This window comes from Buteo buteo, chromosome 2, assembly GCF_964188355.1.
Source record: "Buteo buteo chromosome 2, bButBut1.hap1.1, whole genome shotgun sequence".
NCBI lineage: Eukaryota > Metazoa > Chordata > Aves > Accipitriformes > Accipitridae > Buteo > Buteo buteo.
The window spans coordinates 23,832,612-23,855,914 of NC_134172.1; the positions used below are offsets into that span (position 1 = coordinate 23,832,612).

At 35.6% G+C, this 23,303-nt stretch overlaps 1 protein-coding gene across 8 annotated transcripts in view; it reads left to right on the forward strand.

The window, feature by feature from the left end:
• Positions 1 to 22,851, forward strand: part of MINDY3 (MINDY lysine 48 deubiquitinase 3) — a 61,267-nt gene extending 38,416 nt beyond the window's left edge. For all 8 annotated transcript variants that reach the window (XM_075048402.1, XM_075048392.1, XM_075048447.1 and 5 more), the window contains 5 exons: positions 11,089 to 11,161; positions 12,037 to 12,109; positions 17,107 to 17,194; positions 20,459 to 20,530; positions 21,771 to 22,851. In XM_075048402.1, the coding sequence (XP_074904503.1) occupies positions 11,089 to 11,161; positions 12,037 to 12,109; positions 17,107 to 17,194; positions 20,459 to 20,530; positions 21,771 to 21,920 (456 nt within the window). In that variant the 3' untranslated portion in view covers positions 21,921 to 22,851. The remainder of the gene's footprint in view (positions 1 to 11,088; positions 11,162 to 12,036; positions 12,110 to 17,106; positions 17,195 to 20,458; positions 20,531 to 21,770) is intronic.
• The last annotated feature ends 452 nt before the right edge of the window (positions 22,852 to 23,303 follow it).

Below are 23,303 nucleotides of genomic sequence, written 5' to 3' on the forward strand. Positions count from 1 at the left end.
TTATTGAGTCATTTCCACACAGAATTTTTTTAAGAGTCCTGAAATCTAACCCACTGTCTTCCAAAATAAGGAATTTATGCTTGTAGTATCACAATGAAGAGACATGATAGGTAAGTAGAATGAACAACTTTGCCCCATATTCCATGTCTCCTTATATGGGGTAATAGGTAGAAATCATAAACTGTGATAGTGCCAGGCTCACGCCATCCATTCTTCGCTCTACAAGCCACCTTCCTTTTTATTTTATTCTATCTTCTAATTACAGCCTACAAACTGCAGAAATTGTTTCTAGATAATGATATTGGGAATATTATTTTATTGGAAATCTAGTATTCACTACATGACCAAATGGCAGTTCCAGAATTAGCGTATGAACTGGTGGTATACCCATTGTTCTTCTGTTTCAGAAAATGAATCTATACGAGTGGCTGCTAATCTGTGCTCACCTGTTATAAATACATGTTCTAGACTGACTCCTCAGATTCTTTCTTCCCCTTAGAATTTTTCTTCCTGAAAAAGAAAAAGGTCCTGAAGTCATAAATGTATCACAAAGTTTATGAAATAGAGAGTTTTAAATACAGTTATTGAATGCGTATTAAAGGTATTTTAAAGTGAAGTGTTCTTGGGCTAAACAGCAAGGAAATTATTTTGTGGCCATTTGCTGTCTTTCTGCATTTTTTCCCCCCAAACCTCTGAAGACCAGATGTTCTTTCTGAGCAGGGCACCATGTATCCTTGGGAAGTGGAAGATGAGATTTTTTTTATTCTCTGTTCAGCCTGCTTTATTCCCATGTTCCCAAACCCTACTGGGAAAGATGCAGGAACTAGAAACACTAAATGAGACTGCCAACATGACAACATATGCTTCAATAATAAAAAATATTCTTTAAAATAGTAACTGTTGTAGTCCTGTAATGAAACTTTATGCCAAACTCTCCTTTTTGCAAAACTCCCCAACTGCCTAATAAATGGGTGACATGACAGACTGAATTTGTATAGAGAATCTATATGTTTCCAGGAGACTTCAGGTAATTTTATAAATGGCAGGAACCTGGCTGAAATCAGTTTGTGTTTTAGCTGTTCTTTGATCCAGAGAACCTTAATGCATGTGGCAGCTGTTGAACCCCTGGGAACATTAGAGAGAATCCATATACAGCATCTGATTTCATCCTGTACAAATCACAAATACCCTTAGCAATCCATTTCTAACCACTTTTTGCGAAGCACTCAAAAATGAGTTTTTCATCCCTTTATTGTCTCTCTTCATACTGATAGCAACTTTGTTGTGTACAGAGTAACATCTTTAACCTCTTTTGACAAGGCAGCTCTACTTTGAGGTTAGGATATGTGAATGAATGAATTGAAAGCCTAAATGTGGAAGGAGGAAAAAAACACAAAAAAAGGGGAAGCAGGGACTGTCTATGGTGGAGGAAGCTTTTAACTCTTCCTAGCAGAGATGAAGCACATTTAGTGAAATTTAAGACATTACCTTAATTTTCTATCTTTATTTCTCCCCTTAAGTAACATCAGAAGTCACATTTGATTAGCTGTCTGAATAATATATTTGTTTGTTTCTAAAACTGAAGTAACCTCATTTCAGTATTTAAGTGCATTTTTTCCAGTGTTGGTTTGTTTTACATAAGGGTGTGAAATATATTAATATATTTTCTTATTTTAATTTGTATTATAGGGAGTCCAAGGCCATTTTGGTCTACCAATTGATAGTTTTGGGAATCTTTGTATGCATATACATTTATATATGTACTTTAAAAATAACTGTTTTGTGTTACAGAGGAGTGCCAACGTTGTCAGTCTAAGACTTGAATAAGTTAAAAAAACTTTGGTATGGAAATACTGAGACAATGTGGATGTACTTAGAAAAAAAAGTTCAGTGACTGCATATGCATCGTTAAGAAAACCAATGTAATTGGGGTGGTGTGAGATGGGCTTTACTGTGAAATACAGCCTTAAGGAGAAAAATATCACAAGTTTTGTATTAATTAAAGGAATAAACATACTGTTTTTCATAGAACCTAATTGCTTTATTCTGCTAATACTGGAATTAGCTACCTGAAATACCAAATTCACATATGAACATAAAAGGTGATACTGTGAAAATGTGTAGAGTTCGTGAATATTTAGTATTTCCTCTATACATGTATTAACATATGTATGTATAAAGATTCCCTAAAATACTATTTATCAGTACAAAATAGAAGTGAATTACATGGCATTATTAATATATCATTTTCTTAATTACTTCATAGAGCTCATACATTTCACATGTAAAACCATAAGATATTACTGTTAAAATAAGTAACCAGGCTAGTAATTGTCTTTTAGAAACACTTTTGTCATATGTAAGTTATAAAATAATTAATCTGGTCCATTTTCAAAAACATTTCATTGTGCTGATTGAAGCAAACCAGAGGGTTTTCATCATCCCAAGAGAGAATTACATGGTTTAAGTGGGAAACTGAACACTTGAAGCTATTTTCCAACATTAAGTGCAGCTTTCAGTACTGTGAGAACTGTATATAGGAAGATTTTAATTTCTGCAGTACATCTTCGCTGGCTTTGAACTCTGCTATCAAATGTTTCTGTCATACTTGTTCATTTCCCACCTCCTTATTGTAATTGCCTAATAGAGTTAGTATGTTAATGCTCACCACGGGTTGTATAGCAAACACTTCATGTCTATAGGCTGAAATAGTATTAGATATAGAAATAGTGTTTAACACAGATGTTAATTTTTTTGAGTAGAAAAAAAGTAGCATGATAATAGAAGCTACCATTCATCTTGAGTGAGTTATATTGTGAAGTTTTTGGAAGTTGGAATTTGCTCACTTACAGTTTGTTTCCTCTTAGGAGTAAAGTTTGGCGTTTGTATAGCACTGTACTCTGTCCTCAAAAAAAAAAAAAAAGTATCCAAATATAGCAGACAAAAGATAATTTGAAAAGCTGCCCTTTTGGATTAAACTTGTGACTGGAGGGTACATGTAATTTAGTAATTAGATAAGAATTAGAGAAGAATTCCAGTAAACTCCAATTTGCTGACTCCTGGTCTATAATTCCAGTAATGTATTTTTGCTTTCAAAATGAAGACTTTATTCTGTGATGATGAGTAAAACAAGTTAGTAATTGTGAATTAAAAACAAAAAGACTATATACCTAGTCTTTATTGGTTTACAGTAATCTCTTGTAATCTGTCTTTCAAAGCAGGGGACATGGTGAAGAAGCTCTTTTTTTTTTTTTTTTTTTTTTAACATGTCAACGAGTGAATTGTTGCCTTCTTGTAATGTTTTGAACTAAAACACCAACATCTGTGGCAATGTAACTGTTAAACATGTATTCAATGTAGTTTGAGTTTCTCTTATTTTTGAGAAACTGCAGTGCTGTGGCTTTTTTTGTTGGCTGTCTCATTAAACCACCCTTTCCCACAGGAATGCAGCATATATTGTGGTTTCCATAACTTAGTTGAGTGCATGTTAAAAGCCCTGCTTTCCAGATGGATAGGCTGACAGTGTGCTCACTGTAGATTCCTGTTATTAATTCTTGCTCTTTGGTTTGTATTTGCTGTGCCTCCACAGCCTCACCCCGCCCTTGGATCAAGTAGGGTCCCTTTTCTGTCTGGGTAGTATGGGTGAAGGTGAAAAAGGATTTGAACAGTAGTCCATATGTAGGTTTTCATTCTGCCCTATTGAGAACTCTCTTCTGTTTGCAGTACCAGCAAGGTACTGCAGGTACTGTAGAGTAAATGCAATCCTTTCACTCTTATTCACAAGGCAGACTGCAACTACAGCCAGTTTGCTTCCCTTTAACCACCTTGTTGAAACAAATTGCTTACCATGAATGTTTCTCCACCACCTCTACCCCTTAATGAACACTTTCAGGTAAACTGTGTCATCTTCTGCTAGTCTGAATTACAAGGCCTGTATTTTATTTTCTGACGTGTGATAAGAACTCTGCTATCTTGGGGCTGGCATGCATCCTAAACTACATTTATGTCAAATAACATCAAACGCTTTAGTATGGACTTTACAGGTAAGTGCTCTAGGATTTGATTTGCTTTATTGCCACAGTATAATTCTCCAACTCTGTCCCTTTTCAGGGACCCTTCACAATAGTCTGCCTAAATTGGCAGTAGATGCTATGTTGGTGAGTATTTTTAGAACCAGTAACTGCATACCTCAGCAATCTCAACATCTCTTCAGTGGTGCCTAAGAGGAAACAAGATCTGTGGCCTTTCCATATCTGTTCAGTTCTTTGTATGATGGTAATAACAGCCTCCTATTTCAGATCTTAAGGACTCTCCCTCTTTCCTTGATTTGATAATTAGCTCCTAGGAGGACCCACAGGAAAGCTTTTATTTTATTTCAAGCAATGCTCAGGTTCTATTTGATTTTCTCAATCTCAGTGAGAACCAACAACTAAATTTTATATCACTGCAAGACTTTGAACCTATTTTTACTTCTCTAGGGATGTAGTCCATGTTAAATTTTATTCTTTGGTTCACTTCCTAGCCAGTCTCTGCAAGTAAAACAGTATCTGACACCTTTAGGACACATGACACTTCTGCTCCTTGCTTCCAAATAAAGCTGCATTCAGTCTGTTCTCCCTCAGTTAAGTGGGTGGTTATTTCTCAGGCTGCAAAGAGCATTTCATCAGTTCTGGCTTCAGTAGCAGGATCCCTTCACCATTTGAAGAAGAAACCTCTGTGTCTCTCTGTCCTCTGGGGTACTGACACTGGATATGGCTTTTATGGCTCTAGAGATTTGTTGCAAATGGATTACAGCCACAGGAGGAACTAAAGCTTCACATTCTTATTTTAGAGCACTATCCATTTTGAAATGCATTCTGATCACATGCAAAAGACCTGTGCACCCAAGTGATAATGGTACAGTTACATAGTACATCAGTAGGATTGTATGAAGTGTCTTTTCTCTTCAAAAGATAATCTCCAAAAGAACCTTACTGACATTTAAAATCAAATTTCTTTTTGAACCAACTCCACTGTGAGATTAAGTGACTGACGTTCTTGCCTCTACACCATGCATCAGGTGTTGCTTGGGTAGTCTTACAGTATTAGGATTGTTCTGAGTTTTATCTTTTTACTTCCCATACTGTTAAAAACTGCCACTTCTTTCTTGGTTGTGTTTCTGATGGCATGTGTTGAAGAGACAGATGTTGTATTTCGCCCAGTTTAACTTGTCCCTTGAGTCCCACTCGGAGTAAAACAGAACAGGACCCCAGTGGGTTTGACATGGTTATGACAGTTTTGTTATCAGGAGCTCAGTACGTTCACCAGAGTCCCCAGCATTACAGCTGGACCAGGAACAGTGATTAAACTATCTGATCCCTCCATACTCAAAAATCTTCACAACGCTGGATTGTGGATGGCTGTCATTGGATAGGGACTTCTGTTCCTCTCCAGCATAAATGATAGGAATGTGTAACAGACTCTTTTCCACCCTCCTAGTGGATCAAAGTTTCATCTTAGTTTGCCTGGCAATCTCTTCCTTCCATGTCAACTGCAATAATTTTCAAATATCCACTTCAGTTGAGTAAAGAGATAAACAAAAGTCTACTGAGTCAGTCCACTGTTTTACTCTTTATTGGACTTACGCTTTTACCAAATGATTTTTGGATTTCTGGTCTGGTCTCTTCCTGCCACCTCCCTCCCCAACATCTGTCAGAACTGTCTGTACCCTCACCAAATGTTCTGCCGTCTCTAAAGCCCCCAAGACTGATGTGAACCTTAATAAAGCAATGTTCTTTGAAGAAATCTAAGGTTGCTCCCCTGGGTAGTTAGTGAAACAGTACAACTACTTCAAATCATGTTAATTTAAAACTACATATAGAAGTGCTTCTAAGTCAAAGCATGTGATGTAAGTGCAGACCATCTGAAGCCTGTCTTCCAGCAGCTTGTCTCCTTAAATGTTTGTTGGTTTTTTTTTTTTTCCTCTTTCCATCTCTGTCTCGCACCTATCTTTCTCCCTCTCCCACATGTGCAAATACCTGCTATAGTAACCCACCACTTGTCTCCTGTGATGGTCCACCCAACAACAGCCAGGCGTGCAGTCATAGCTCTGGGCTTGTGCCAGTGGTGTTTGTATGGTCTCTGCTTATTGCCGAACACAGCGATTCACAGCAGTGTTCTGCCTTCCCTCTTGGTGGGAACGCAAACCTGTACGTTTCCTCCCTACCTGGCTTCAGTTTTAACGACTCATGAGACTCTATTCCCTCTGTCAAGTAAAACTGAAATTGGGCAATAGATGCAGAAGCCAGAGAGATGGGAATCGGTTTCAGAGATCCCATCAACCTTGTTTTCTTAGGAAACCATTTTGGAAGAGTTGCCGGCTTGAAAGCCACTGATTATAGCATTGAAAAAATACACACTTTTCTCTGTAATATAAGAATGGATTAAATAATCTTCATTCTTGCAGATTTGATTAAATTATAGCAAGTTAAATAGTTGATAATTATCAGTGTTTCTAAATTTTCTTTAGGCAAATTTTAAAGAAGGAAGTTAGTACTACAATACGTAATTCTTCCACATGTCCCTCAACACTGGTAGTGTAGAACTGTAAAGCAGTCCATATGTGAACAGATTTCATTTTCAAGGGCAACAGGTCTTTCAGGGTGGGATCTTTGTAAAAATTCATAGCCAGAATTTCAGTGTGGCTTAGCCATTATTTTCTGCTTTTGATTTGTAGAATGAAAACTTCTGGAATGTTTTCATTAAAACTTATGAAGAGTGTTTTTTGCTTCTGAGGGTAAACATGGGATCTTAAAATAACTGGTACTACTGATGAGAATAACTTTTCAAAGTAATATAAAATTACTTGTTTGTGTATCGCAAGAGCCAACGAGTGAAACATGATTTTTGGGACATGTTGTGCTTAGTATTGGAAACAATTATAATTAACTGTTGATGGGATTCCCTTATATGGAACTTTCAATGCATGGGATACATCAAAATACAATTCATAAGGCTGGGGTGGGGGATGTATTTTGGCACATATGATGAAATATCAGCTTGGGCAGCTGAAGTATGTTTTTGTTAGATTTTTGTCACATTTTCAGCTTTGCTGCCTGAAGGAGGTATTTTACTTTATTTTTTCCCTAGATACAAATATATGGACTAGTTGAACTTTTAAAGTTTTCTGGATACTGGAAATGAATGATGTTAGAGAATGCTTGGATTTGTATATACAGGATTAAAGTCTTTCTTTTTTAACTATTTATAGGACAACAGTTTCAGTGAAAAGTTAGAATTATTTTGAAAGTAAGAGGGGTGGATTTTTTGGTCATCTCTCCAAGGCAGGAAACTTTTTTAAGTTTCCTTGTGAAATGACTTGCTTAGAGCATCAGTAAATCACATTTAATGAATAAAAAGTGTTAACATGTAATAACTGGGAGGCTTTACCGTATTTAAAAGTTCAATTGAAAGACATGGAGAATTTTCACTATTGAGTAATGCATTCAGTGACTTATTCTCTAAGTCCTTCCCATGTACACATGCACTGAAATAACTAAGGACCTGGAAAATTAAAATGCCAACAGGAATACACACTATTTGCAACTGGACTATCAAAAAAATATTTGTTGGTAGTTGCAGGAGATTTATTTTAAAAAATCTGTTTTGCGTCACATGAAACTGGAAAATACTACATTAACAAGATAATTTGGGGGGGTGGAGGACCACACAAGTGATCCAAGTCTTTATTCTTGGATTACATTAAGATTTTATGGAAAGAACTGCATACTCGTAAACCAAAGTAGAGCTATGTAGTTTGCATTTGAAATAATAAGTCTGTGCAGTTGGAAGTGACTTTGGTTATGTCCTTCCATATCACAGAAATTTTAAGAGTTCTCTCTTGTTACATTGGCTCCATGAGCTTCCAATTCGTTAATAAGAATCTACCATAAAAATATCCCCTCTTTAGAGTTAAATCCTGAGTATTGAAATCACTGATCATTGTGTTGTTAATAAGTTCTATATGCCATAGCATCTTTGATTTTAAACTGAGACCTATTTGCAATAGTTTACTGTAATTCACTGATAGTGAAATCTACTCCTACTTAGTATGTTTTGTAATACTGACCCCCCCCCCAAATGAAACTTTTCCAATTTTGGAGTATTCCAAATTATTTAAAAGTTGGTCACATATTATCAAATTTTACAGTGTATGTATGTACCTTATATGATCACATAAGTGTTACCCATTATAATAGAGCATATACTCAACAACTGCACAACTTCATACATCATTTGTCATCATGAAACTAATTGTGTTGAGCTGTAGATGTTATTAAAGCGGTATGGTCTCTTTATCTGCAAAGTACTTTAAAAAAAGTTTAGAACATACGTAAACATGAAGATACACTGCTAAAGTATTGATTTTCTGTAAGTATTCTACTAGTTACGATTCATTTATAAAATCATTGGAATATTTTTTGTTAAATAGTGGTTTTGTTCCAAATTAGTTATATTTGTACATCCTTAAAATTACATTGTTATGATACTGAATTAATATAAAAATGTAGGGTTTATATTTCCAGTATATTAAGCAAGCAATTAACAAGTTGTTCTCACTAGGAGAGACTAGAAGGACAAAGGGACTTCTCTCAAATTAGTTTCTTTTGTACGCTTTCTCACTTGGAGCTCTTGGGTACAGGATGATTGGAGAATTCACATAGTACAGGAGGTTACCTGCAGGCAAGCCTGCTTCTGACCTAAAGATGGGCTCTGCAGTCCAGTCACAGTGAAAGGTGGCTCTTGCGCTGCAAGAGAGGCAGTAGGCTGGAGCCAGAAGTAATTTAGTCCTGATAAATCTATTGCATCTCAGGAACTAGGAGAATTCTAGCAGATGTGATTCACCAGATCCACCTATATTGGTGACTTAGCATGTTGGAGAGCTGCTTTTTGGTGCAAATTTGCATTGCCTCTAGACTTGGAATCCTGCTGCATGCAATTAAGTGTCCTACAGCTGTGCTGAAAGCATTTTCTCTCCTGGTGGAGCCAACACTTGAAGTTGCACACTAGGAGGCTTTTCAGAGTGCTTTGCCTGCAGTGTGGACACAAGGGCTTCCAGCAAATGGCTCTGCTTCTGCATGGTGTGCTTCTGGGAGTGACGTTTGGCACAAACTTCATTGCCAGTAAAGATGCAATGTGGATACCCCTTAATACATCACAGCAAACTGAACCCCAGTCCATCCCTCCATGCACTGCATCACTTTGTAATGTAGACGTTTGCATTGTGCTCAAGGGGCAATGGAGTAGCCCTTAAGAGTGAAAGTATATAATGGGCTGGTGATCTAGAGCCTTGGAAGACAGGGCAGATATCTCCTAACTTTTTGTCTAATATCCTGTATAATACCAAACTTTTGTCTCTCCTGTACATGGAAATGAGGGGAGCTCTGTAATCTCCATTGCATGCACCTTATGCCAGTAATAGCTGCATCATTCATCTGTTCAAAGTAAAGCTGTTGCCTGTTAATTTTAAGTGTATGTTGTGTTCCATGTTATCCCTGTTGGTGTGTCCTAGGCAGTTGGCTTTCATTCAGGAAAGTTTTTAAGTATATGCTGGATGCCATTAGGTGTATACTTAAAATCCTTGACTGATTTGGAGTCAGCTCTTAGGAGAAACTGGGTGAGAGTGGAATTCTGGTCAAATGTATGATTTGCTTCTGTTCTTTCCCTGAAGCATTTCTCTTAATCTGTTAAAAGAACAGTAGGTCATTAGGCATCTTTTAATTCTACATTTTCTGATTTTTTTTCTGTGCCTTACCTCAGATGAAGTACTACAGATTTATATAGTTTAGACTGAAGTTCACTGTTAGCGCATACAGGTATAATGAGAGGATGTTGTCATGATTTTCTCTTTCAAGAAAATCTAAGTCATCTTCAGAAAGCAAAGTTGAGCTGAACTGGAAATAAAAAGAAAAAAGGTTATGTATACTTTATAAATCAGTTTAAGGTAACTTTTTGATTTGTAACAAATCAATTTACTTAATACAATATGAACAAAAGCAAGTTTCCCAGGGTTTAATGTTATTCAGAGTAACGTTAATGCTGCTATTTCTGGGGGTTTGTGTTTACTGTTGATAGCACAGCAGGTAACAGTACATTTTGACTTCGACAGGAAGAAAACCTGTAGAGGGGGTATTGTCAAATGCAGTGTTTCCCTCTGAGCAAGTTTTTCATTTTCCTTTCTATGTGAAAAACAACATAGGTGATTGTAAATTTGCAAGAGGAGATTTAGGATTTTAAGTACCCCTAGCGAGCAGTTTTTGGAGTTCTATTTTGGAGTTTCATGTTCTATTTGAACATCAAGTCTTTGTATCTTTTTAAACTAAAGGGTGTCTTGAATAGGTGCATTTCTTACCCTTTATGCCACCTTTCATTTCTCATGAATAACTTAAAATTTCACTTTTGTTATAATAATTTTTTTGGCATAAAACCAGAGGGCTATGATTTTTGCTGGTTTTACAATAGGACATAGATGTGTGCCTCTGCATATGTTTTGGAAAGCATGGTTGTATTTGAGATGAAAAAAGTCACGGATAAATAAAAGCATTACAATAGCTACTGTTGAAATCATACTTTCTCATGCAACTAACAAATTTATGCTCTGCCAGTCTGTGAAATGGACTTCAAAACATTCTATGACAGCTTTCTATCTAAATAATTTTTATATGTTTCAATGTATGCACAGTACACTCAATAAATTTCACTGGTACATATATGTGTGTTTTCAGATATAAAGAATGATACTATAAATCTCCACATAATACATGTAGTCTCCAATTAGCTTTTGTGCCACAACATCTGCATGAAAAGACTTATATAAAATTTTTCTAGAAGTTTGTGGAATAATCTTTAACACATTTCTTGATCGCTTTGCTATCATTGCCAAATTACCTTAATTTTTTTCTTTTGTTGTATTTAAATTTTCATTAATATAAGGTCCAACACTGTATAGTATGGCTAAATATTTCCTTAGTAATCTGTATCTGAATGAAGAATATTCTGAAAGTTTTCTTTTTTTCTTTTCTTTCTTTTTTTCTTTTTTTTTTCCCTAAGGATATGGCCCTTGTTGCTCCTGAAGCGCCTTCAGAACAAGCTAGAAGGGTTTTCCAGACATATGACCCTGAGGGTAAGGGCTGTACTTCTGCTGCAATAAGAGTTTTTAATTGAAATGTACTCGCTCAGTAGAGACAAAATCCAAACAGTAATGAATACTTCATTGTGTAGGGTATCTCTTCAAAAATAGGACCATTATTTTCTAAAATTTGTTCCACATACTGCACTTTCAAATCCATTTCAAATTCCATGCCAGGGTAATATGCTGTTTATACCTGAGCTGATTAAGAGAGGAATTAAATACTTAAGACAAGAAATTTTCAATACAGTAGTCAATCTACAAGTGACATGAAGAAATTTTCTGAGAATTCTGTAGTAAGGGAAGTTGAGTACAACATTGCACAATAGGAAGTAAAGTTCTTAGAGCATAAGCTTTTCAACCTTGTAATGTTCTTTGTAATTAACATAAAGCTTAAATGTAATTTGATTTCTCTTATATTACATTTTCATAAAATAAATGATCCACTATGATTGCATTCTTCATGAAATTTTGTTCTTGAATGTATGTGGCATACACAGAAAATTTTCTTATGTTTTGGAAAACAGAGGATGTCTAACATTCAGGTACTATTTTAACTAATCAAAAGGGAAAAACTGTACAGTTATTATCCCAAGGTATCTAGTAGAGATGGAGATTGCTATAAAGAGATTGAATTCTTAGCGAGTATTAAGCTTCTAAGTGCATGAATGATAAACCCACAGTTTCTGTATTACACTCCTCATTTTTTAAAGTGGGAGAGAAGTGTTTGAAAACTATGTTCCTTCTAGAACCTCACCATTTGTTTGCAAATTTTAGAGACATGCAATATTTGTATTTTTGAGTAAAATTTGTACTCCTGGAAAGCATTTGGTATCTTTTGCTAATGAGAAGCTTTGCTTCTTCCTCAGATAATGGTTTTATACCTGACACTCTGCTAGAAGATGTAATGAAGGCTCTGGACCTTGTTTCAGATCCTGAATAGTAAGTATAATAAAATTTAAATGCTACAAAAGTATCAATTAACCACATATTAATTATAATTTAGGGGTTTTTTTCTGGATTCAATTAACCACATATCAATTACAATTTAGGGTTTTTTCTGGATTTTTTTCTAGCTTGCATTCTGGGTACAGAATGTTATTTTGAAGTGTTTAAGTCAGCTTTAAATTAAATGGGAGAAAATGTTTCTAACTTTTGTAGTGATAACTAGCAGCCAAAAAAACCCTCGGACCTACTGCATGACTATATATTGAGGAGATAGTTGTGAATATATTTCTGTATGTTAATGAGGGTGAAACTGTGTGACAAAAAAGCCAAACAATCAAGGTATTCAGAGGCAGATTAGCATTGGATTACCACCGGATCTGTCTACAGAGCTTGAAGCTGAAACTGCTTCAGTTATACTTTTGTTTCCACCCACACTCAGTACCTTGTAGTGTTTATAATTGGCATTTGTTTTCAGAAATGACACCTCGATTTCTAGGATTAGAGTTAAAACTATCAAATGAAAAAGGTAATTTATTTTAGATCTTATGTGGACAGACAGGACTAATATTCAGTGGCAGCAGTTAACCTTTGCTGTCAAAGTTTGCCACGTTTTGCCACTAAATGCTTAACCCAGGAAGGACAGCTATGTGCTTGAAGGTCTTTACATCTCCAAAAGATGGTTCTGGTCTTTTGTAAATATATGGTCTAGTTTATTGGGGTCTAAATTGATTGTTCCTGTAGAAAGACTGTGGAGACTGCAAGTTTACTTACCACAGCCATCTGAAATTTGATTGATGCCATTTTCTGTCCTTTCAAATATTACAAGGTGCAACAAAGTTTACTGAGGTGTTCTCTGTGGAGAATAGGAGTGAAAATTGAAATCAAAAGACACCCAGGAAACTAAAACCAAAGAAAATACGAGACAAAAAGGCTAGCATTCATATTATGTCAGTAAGTGGTGAAATCTGCAAAAGATTTTTTTAAAGGGACGGAAAGAAAAAAAGCCTTAGTTTAATAGGTCTGAAGCTTTCTTTTGGCCTTTTTGTTCTGCTGCCTCAATAAATTGCAAAAAACCTCTTTCTGCACTCAGCAGTTTTTCCATTTGACTGTTTGGCCTTCAGGGTGTTTGTGGCATAGCCCTGGCCTATTTTATTGTGTGTAGCACATCAGATATAAATTGATGTAGGAAGAGCCAGTCAGGAGGCCTGCTATATTGAATAGCCATGATCAAACCATGGAATATTCAGTCTTGAATCATCTCCTCTTAAATAAAAATGTCTAATATTACTGTCTTGAGGACCTAGTCTGTTTTGAATTCTAGATGTCCCATCTATTTAATGTGCAACACAAGTATAAATAACACATTTCAAATTCCATACAGGCTTGCTTGCTTGTTTGTTTTTAAGTAAAATTAAAGGCATTGCTTCCAAGTGTACTATTTACATTTTTTAGTTCAAGAACTAAATGGAAATTCTTTGTGATCATCTAATCCAAGGCTTTAAGCTTCTCAGAATCTCAAGATGACTAACAATCAGACCTGCTTAGAGTTTAAGAATTATAGAGAGGAAAACTTTGTAGCGCAGACGTGAATTAAAAAGGTGGATTAGCCATTCCAGTACTGAATGCCATTGCATGTGATTTTAGTAAAATTTTCTAGTCTTTTAGTAAATACATCCAAGAACCCAGCTCTCTCGTTTGTTTTGTCCATTTGTTTATAAAAACCATCTGATACTTTTTAGGGCACCAATTTGAGTACATCTGTTAATCTAGGTTTAGCTGGTTTAAAATATTTTATCCTATTGGTCTATTTGACCAGTGCTGGAGGCTTTTGTCCCCACACACTTCTCAGCCATAACAGTACAAAGACCATTGGTATCATCACCCCAACATTCATAACCTCTTCAGTTAAGACACTAGACTTCGCACTGAAGTGACTGAAGCATGTACTCACACTTGTTTTGGTAGCTCTGCTGTAATATCAGTAACATTGAACAGTGTTAGCTATTTGCTGAATGAAGAAGTCTCAGTTGAAACACAGCAATCGAATTTTATTAAATCTCCCCTCCTGCTTAATTGATTTAACTTTGTACACTGTCCATACTTAAAAACTTAGTATGGCTCTGCATTTTTAAACAGTTCTTGTATTTCATTAGTGAGCATATACCTTGCTTTAATTTTATTACTTAATTTTAAGTGCATTTTCAAAATTATCTTTACTTAAATCTGCATTTGTTCCATTTACAAGCACAATATTTTTACAACTCTGTTACGGTATTTCAAGAATTTGAGCACGTTTCAGACAGCTACTGAAATATCTTAAATTTTGTATTTTGAGAGCAGTAAGAACAACCAATAGAAGGATTAAAGTCCAGTATCTTGCAAATCTTCAGTTGTAGTTTCACTTGAGTAGTGAAATTTCTTTTTTTTTTAAGATATTAAATTAACATAGTTTATAGAATATCAAATTCAGTTTTACGAATTTTAAAATTACTCTTCCAAGGGCCTTAACAGAGCCACTTTCTTAAGAATTGCATAACGTATTCTGTGTGTACTGAGGCAGAAACAAAAAGCAGCTAAATAATTTACTACTAGTACTATGTTAGCACCAAGAAAGGAAGCTACTTCAAAATGAAGACACGTAAGTGGTAGCCGGAAGGATAAAATGCTTACATGCAACAATAATCAAAAAGACCTTAGAAAGACACCGTCTGCCTGCAGCCCCTGATGAAAGAGACCTAGGTGGTTAAAGGCCTAGGTGCTAGAAGAGGCAGCTGTGAGAAGCTCAGACTGTCTTCTGAAAGGCAAATGTAATGCCTACATGAAAAAAATAAGGAAGAATCTACATTTATGGAACATTAAATGTAAATACAAAATAAAGCAGAGTTAAAATCTTCTGAAGGCTAATCTGCAAATTTATAAAATAAAAGCTAATAATATTTTTTTTAAGCCCATCAGAACCAGGAGATTTGCAAGAGGTCTGTAGTTCTGATAGGTGATCCCCAATATGAAAAAGTATTCAAAGTCAGTAAGAAAAGTGTAGTGAATTCTTCTTCATCTTCACTGGGGAAGATTACAGGGAGGCTTCCACACTTAAGCCTTTTTATGGGTGGTTAGAGTAACTAAGAGTCTGAAGTGTCAAGATAAGTAAAAAACCCCAAATTCTGAAGAAACATCAGAATGAAATTGCTGAACGATTTTAGGTTACATACCACTGTAAACTCTTCTGGTACCAGACAGAACCAGAATGAGAAGGTGACAAATGGACAACAGTACTTAGAAAAAGATTTGAAAGCCAAACTGGTGAGAATTCACATGTAAATGTTTAATGTGTAAACATGGGATAAGAAGGAAGGTTTTCCTGTAGATAAATAACTGATCCAAAGGGTAAAAATGTCATTTTTCTTAATGAAGAGAGATCGTTAGAGGAATTTTACAGGAATTTGTATTAGGTCTGTGAAGTTTGTCATGGCACCGGTGAGGATTTGAAGGTAGGGATTAATATGATAGTTTGCCGCTGATAAAAAAGTATTCAAGATACTAAAAAATTAGGTGGAAGAGCAGCAGAAGTTACTGGAAGATAGGGTAACAGAGAAGTCTCAATACAGTAAATGTAGATTGATTGCACAGGGGATAAAACAATCCTGATTTTACATACACATTGTTGGGCTGTGAACTAGATACTACCATTCAGAGAACAGATCTTAGATTTAAAATGATAATTGGTGATAGATGGAAATATGGAGAGGGATTTCTAAGAATTAGCCATTGTATAAATGCATGATGTTTCACTCCATCTTAAAAAAGAACATTGTAGGTTAGGACTGTTCAACCTGGAAAAGAGAGACAAACATTGACATGTAAGAGAGGTTTCTAAAACCAGGAGTTTCATAATGAATAGGGAATGATTGTTAATTGCTTCTCACAATACAAAAATGAAGCATCATCAAACTGAATTATCAGGTGACAGGTTCAAAACAGAAGGAGATACTTATTCCCAGAATCCATTGTTTAATTTTAATTTTGTGAGTGGAGTTTATTAAATACCACAAGTGTATATGGGCTCAAAGCCAATTAGGCACATGCATGGAAAGAAAAAATATATATCTTTGTGTTTTAGATACTGCCTCTCACTGAAGATGTCTTTGAGCAGCAGACAGCTGGAAATGGGGAGGGTAAACTAAGGATATCACTGTATGTTTGCCCTGTTGTACTCTATCGTAAGCATCCACTACTGACCAATGTCAGAAACAGGATACAGGGCAAGGTGCTCTGTTGGTTTGATCCAATGAGGAGTTTCTTGTATATGGTACAACTTGTAACTTAGGCAAAAGGATAGGTAGATGCAACTAAATGTTTAAGCGATCTGATGCCTGTAGAAATGTATTTCTTAAATAGAAATATAATGTTGTAATTGACATTCATTTGTAGTGACTTGAAATTATACCATATTCATGCAGTAAGGCTTTCAGATTAGTACTGTTAATATTTTCATTATTTATTGGTTTTGGCTTCTTTGATATCAAGGACATGATGTAAACAAGAAATCTATCTGTTAATTTTATTTCAGTGCACGTAGAAATCTTGGAGGCTTTTCAAATCTCCATTTAAAAACAGGTTGTTTGGCAGTTACAAAGCTGTATTTAAAAGATGACTGGTTTACGTATCTAGGTTCAAGAATGCTTACAAGACAGCAAAACGCCTTTTGGGCTGTAAACCTGGTTTTAGATTATATGGGTTCCAAATTATTTTACCAAATATGGTGGTCCTTCAGAATTATCACTTATTTAATTTAAAATAACAGATTAATTTTATTTAAAAATAACTGTGTTTTGGCAGCTTGCATGCCATTCTGGTGCAGTTGTCACTTACGATTAAAAATAGAATAGTATTGCTATACTTGGCAGCCAGTACTGTGGTAGCACAGCATAACTTAGTCATGCAAGAATAAAAAAGTCTTACTCATACTTTTATATTCAATGTTTTTGTCATAGTGTAAACCTCATGAAGACCAAATTAGACCCAGAAGGACTGGGCATCATATTACTGGGTCCCTTTCTGCAAGAATTTTTCCCTGAGCAGGTAATCAATATAGCTTTATTGCTGCAGAGCATTGTCTATTCTGCTTGACTTTGAGATTTATTAACACTTCTATCGCTATCACAGAGCTATTTTTAATAATCAGTATTGCATTCAACACAGCTGACCTGCAAATAACTTCTTGTATTACACAACAAACTGTAGACTTCCATTTTGCATAAGGTCTCCATGATTTTGTCAGCTTTACACTGAAAGGAAACTCCATTGTAGTGACAAGTTCTAACCTGCAGGAAATATATAAACATTTTGCATACGAAATTGAACTGATTCCCTACACAGAAAGTTCATCTGAGTTTGGTTTTTCTGAGAATAAATGAACATACTGTTTTTATCAATATTACAAATGTCTGCTGTAATTGCTAGCAAATGGGAAAAGGTTACAAACATATTTAAAACTATTTTTATGTATATCTCTAATAATGTAAAATTTTGACAGTTTAACAAAAAGTCATGAGAGAGTTATGTTTAGCATATGTTGAAGTCAGTATCTACCAGGGTAATGGAAAATTACTTTCAAACTCTCAATCTCTTCCATATATTCATTAAGATAGCACCACCGCTGAGAAGCATGTGTTAACGTAGCACTGCTGTCCTCTTCTTCCTTTGCCCTGGGTCACATTTTTGTGCCCTCATGCTGCCTCCCTCCTGCCACCAGGAGCCTCTTTGTACAGATATGTCGTAAACCAGAACAGGGAACTGGTTGGGTGAGAGCTCTCTTTGTTGGTATGTGGAGGCTTGTTCCATGGCCATACAAATGCTTTTATTGGCAGAAGAGAGAGAGTTTCCCCAGGGACAGAAAGATAGGCTGGTGGAGGCAAGAGAATGGCTGAGAGGAGTACTTCTTTGGAGGCTTTTGCAGCTTAACATGTCATTGAAACTATATGGCTTAATTTTTACAACCAAGGAAATGTGAAACTAGTATTTTTTAAATGCCTTCAGCAAGACTTTTTTTGTTAAAGGTTGTGCAGCACTGTTTGGGTGTAGTATTCTGTACCATTAAAAGATCTGGTCATTCAGAAGACCCTAGAACTGCACTGCAAAAGATGGTAGTGACTGAATATATCATTCAGAGATGATTGATCATCTAGAGGAAAAAGGAGGAGTTAAAGTGTTCATTTTCTCTGGATTTACATAATTACATCTGCATTGTGTATTTGCCAGCTGTTTCTTCTTCCTTTCATTTGTATATCCAGAAGTGGAAATACCTATACAATTGATATAATTTAATCTTTCTTCTTACAATTATATTACACTTGCAAATCTGGAATACTCCACTGCTTGATTTTAGGCCCCAGATGCTTAGAATGAAGTTCAGAAAGCCAAAGCACATCCTCCATAACTGGCTGTGCCTAAACTGTCCAGTACTGTGGGCCATAGGTAGCTGGAGGAGAAAACAGCCATCATATGGGGCTGCTGCCTCTGTTGCCCATTGCTGAAGGGCATCACTGACTGAAGAAGGGCAGTAGGAGAAGGGAGCATAGTGGAATCATGGGCAGATCGCTGCCTTAGTCACCTAGAGAGTTGGTGGAGGAACTCTTTACCTGCTGTAAAGTTGGAGCCCTCATGTCATTCAATGCCTGTCCGTCAAGTACTAATTCCCTGCTGCACATGATTCCCCACCACTCAGTTTTGCCTGTGCTGTTGAACTTTTGCTGGCTCCAGCACAAAACGTGGGAAGTGTTACTGCCTTAAGGGTGCACTCTGAACAATCAGCACATTTTGGACTGGGACCTGCCAGTATCAGTTAATGAATGCTGAGGGCATGGATAGGTTGTCCAATCTGTCTGTGCTCTGTGAATGACATAGCAGGAGCCCTTACCTGTATTGACACCTCGTTCAGAATTCTTTTCTGGAAGTGAAACTCTGCAGAAATGAATGTCTGTGTTTAAAATACTGTGAGGAAATAGCAGATGCCAGTGATGGTTGGAATTGTTGATGTTCCCCTTTATACAATATTTGAATGCATAGCTAGTGCTCAAGAGATCCTTCTTTGCTGAGAATATTCAAACCCCTGTTCTTACTCTCCTGGAAAGTACTAAACTCCACCTCAAAAGCAGCAAGGTATCTCAGCTTTCCTTTTCAAAGCTGTTGGCTTAGAAGAGAAATATTCAAAGATCATTCAGCCTGAGAGAGCAAGCCTGACTCTTTAGTGCTTAGGGCAGTCACCTGGAGAGGGGGATTCCTGAATTCCCTGGTAGCCCTTTTTTTGGGAGACAATTACTGCACAAAAATCCCCAACATCCATGGGACAGGAACTGGAAAGCAGCACTTACCTTTCTTTCAGTGTGAGCATACCTTCCTCACAGAAAAGAGTTAAGTGTACTCTTTACTTCCCAGCAAAGCTTGATTTTATTTATGTCTGCGAAGCAACTTCTGTAAGTAGAGTTACTGCTTACCTTTCTTTTCACCACATTCCCTCCACTGAATAGCCTGGGTTGCTGTGAGAGACCCATACAGAGATAAGGTTTTTGAATCATTTGAGAGGAGAAAAATGAATGAGGGCTTTTCATAATCTGATGGATGTACTGTAACCTGAGCAGATTTCTTCTCACTCCAGCCTTTACCTTCATGTACTTAAAAAAGAGATAAGCTTTTGTTTGGACCCTGGTCCAGTAGCCATAAAAGAGATGATATTACACCTGATTTGTGTTTCCTGACTCAGTGAAATGCAAAGCTTTTCAGTCCTTTTAGGACTAAAGCATTTAAACACCTGGAATGGTAAAGGTTGACAACTGCAGTACATCTGCTGTTAGGCCTCGGCTGAACAGGTGTCTTCACAATTAGTTTATAGTTAGGCAGGTGTGGGTATAAATTACTTTTTAGCTCTCAAATGGAGGGTTGGAGATTGGATCTGGTCCTTAGGAAATATTTAACTTTGTAGCATCCTAACAGTCATAAATACACACAAATATGTCTACTACATAAGATGTCTGACTTTAAAAATTAGGACAGTTTCTACATGGTCAGTGCAGAAGTTGTAGTTCAAAATGTCCAGATGAACACAGAAAATTATTACTTGCTCTTGGGGGCGTTACCCATCAATTTACTGATATCTTTTTTTTTTATTTCTGATGAGAAAGGTAAAATGAACAAAATCTTCAAGTTGATGTCACCTAAAAGAAATTGTACTTTTTTACAATTTCCTTGGGTCTTCCTGTTTAAATGCATCTGTCTAGTTGTAAAGAGAAGAGGCTGTCAAGGCGTGATGTGTATGTCACAAGAAATTAACTGTCTTCTTTCTACTAGGACTCTAGGGTTTCAGAGTCATTCACCGTTTACCATTACAATGGACTGAAGCAATCTAACTATAACGAAAAGGTAAGATTTAAGAAACATAAGTCTGGCTCTAATAATGATTAGTATGCAAAACTGACAATAGTTACAGGCAAAGTACTTTAACTTGAAACAGACTTTTTACAAAACTATCATTTTGATAATTTTCTTCCAAAATGATATATTTGGAATTGGAGACTGCTTTGTGTTCCTGATCGTATTTTAGCTACTATACTGGATCAGTTGGCTAGACTGCATCTCTTAAGCTATGCATTTTGAGTAGAGCACTTCTCACTTCTCATGCTTATACAATGGAGATGTAACACAAACTGCAACTTCTATAAGTAACCCTACATCTAAATTGAGGTGTTTGGAATTTTTAGTGAAATATTTTAGTAGTCCAGACTTGCATCAAAAATCAGTATTTTTTGGAACCATTTAGTGGGGGATGAAAATGACCTGTTTAATTTTTAGCTTTCTTGGAAGGAGGGGTATATATGATATACCCATGACTGCTTCTAAGTTAGTTCCTGAATTAGCATTTACAGTAGAAGGGTATAAGACATTAATAGACATAGGGAACAAAAATTACTTAAAGTAAGAAGACTCTTTGAGAAAATGTGTATGTTCAGTCTTTGGAATAGCTTGGAGTTAGGTCTTTAAAATTACCCCTGTGAAATCTCCAGCAGTTTCATACCCCAAAATGTAGGCAAAAGCATTCAAAGATGTGTTTATCTTTACTATTGAACATATTTACATAATCAAGAAAATTTAAACAAATTTTTGTTTTCAGAAGATTCTGCCTATAGCATTTTAAATATTGTTTTATGAATAGAGCTGATTTGCAACAGAAGTTCCATTTTATGGAAAATGAATTCCATAAAGTTAAGCCTAAGGAACACTGTCCTTATAAAATAACAATATCAAACTTTGCAATTGCAACAGTAATAGAAGATCTGTTGTCACAGAATTTTTCCATTGCATTTCCTAGATTTTTTTTTTTCCCCAGTTTTGCCCTTTACTGTCTATTGAAGTAAACAGTCAAATGAATGTGGCCTGATCAGGATTTTCAGGCACTTGAGTCAAAGATATTAGGGTTTTTCAATTTCATACCTCATTTTGTTTTTAAAAAAAAAAAGTATATAAAACTTCATGAATTTGATTTTTGTAGTAAAAAAACCCCAATGTATCATAACAAATCCTCTCCTAACCCGGTGAAAACAATAATCTCTTTTTAGAGTTTTTAAACAAACATAGGCTGACATAATTGGTTTTATTTTGACAGGTCATGTATGTAGAAGGCACAGCAGTTGTTATGGGTTTTGAAGAACCAATGCTACAGACCGATGACACTCCAGTAAAACGCTGCTTGCAAACCAAATGGCCATATATAGAATTACTCTGGACCACAGATCGATCTCCTTCCTTAAACTGATATGTTGCACATAAGCAACATACTACTATTGAATCCTTGAATGGGGATACAAGAATTGGTATTTGCTTGGAAAGTGGTATACTTTGACTGTGTGAAGTTATACACTGGTATCATTGATGAATTGTAAATAATGATTACAAACACTTTTTCAGTGTTAATTGGAATATTTAATTTTTTAATCAGATTGATTTCTATTATAATAGTTTGTCTTTTTTGGCCACTGTAGTACTGTTAATGTGAGTTATTCTAAAAAAAAAAAAAAAAAAAAAAACTACTTATAAAGTCTTAACATTGTTTTGCCATCTCATGAAGATTTGTAAAATGTCTGATATTGCAGAATCTGCATATTAGATGCCAGATCTTTAAAACATAAAACATATTCAGCTTCCTCTGAATCATATAGGCATGTTTTATTATTTAAATTATATTGGCTTACATTACAGTACCATAATATGTGGACTAGACTGGCCTTTGCACTGGATATGTTTTAATGACTTTAAATTTTCTGCAATTTTTCCTAAAATCTAATTTTACCTAAAGAGCTTGCACAATGTGACATAAATATGATACATTTTTAGGAATATTAATAAGTATAATTCATAAATACTCTTTCTTGGCAGTTGTATATTACTGTGGCTTAGTTATCGGGCATGTTAAAAGTGAACAGAAAATCAGAGGAAAAATAGATGTATTAATATTTATTTGAATTTGTATAAAAGAAATGTAAAAACAGCAGAAAGAATTTCTTGTTCTATAATCTTTAAACTATTCAAACTTATATTGCCAAATACCTCTTCTCAATTTGTCCAAAAAGAAGTGTAAGCCACCGTTATTGTATGTGTTAAGTGCATGAGAACATCTGTTATTACATTATTATATTCCTTTATTTATTATCAACTTGTTAGCCCTAAAATAAAATCTTTTCCTCAAATCATGATGTTTTAAGTTTGGTTTTAATCAAACTTGTTTACTGCCTCTCTAAGATGATGAAAAGGGAACATGGGTTTAGAAATGTCAGGTTTTGAGTTGAACACATCTCAGGGAAAAAAAAGCAAACAACAAAAGAAAATTTATTGCCTCTAACTGTGATTGCAGAGCAGATGCTATTGCCAGCAGGGCTGAATTTCACATTCAGAATTATTTATTTTTAAAAGTTTATTTTCATGTGTAAATAACAATAGGACTCTAGAATGATCATCATGCAGGAAAACAAACTGATTTGGTCAAAAATGAGGTATGTAAGTGGGGGGGAGAAACCCTTGTTGAAGAATTTGCCCTGTAAATCACGTAGTAGTGGTAGAAGGAGAACGTCCTTTGTGTGACACTTGTGGATATGTCCTCTGTTGTATCTGTTACATAACAATGTATCTGTTGGATTTACAT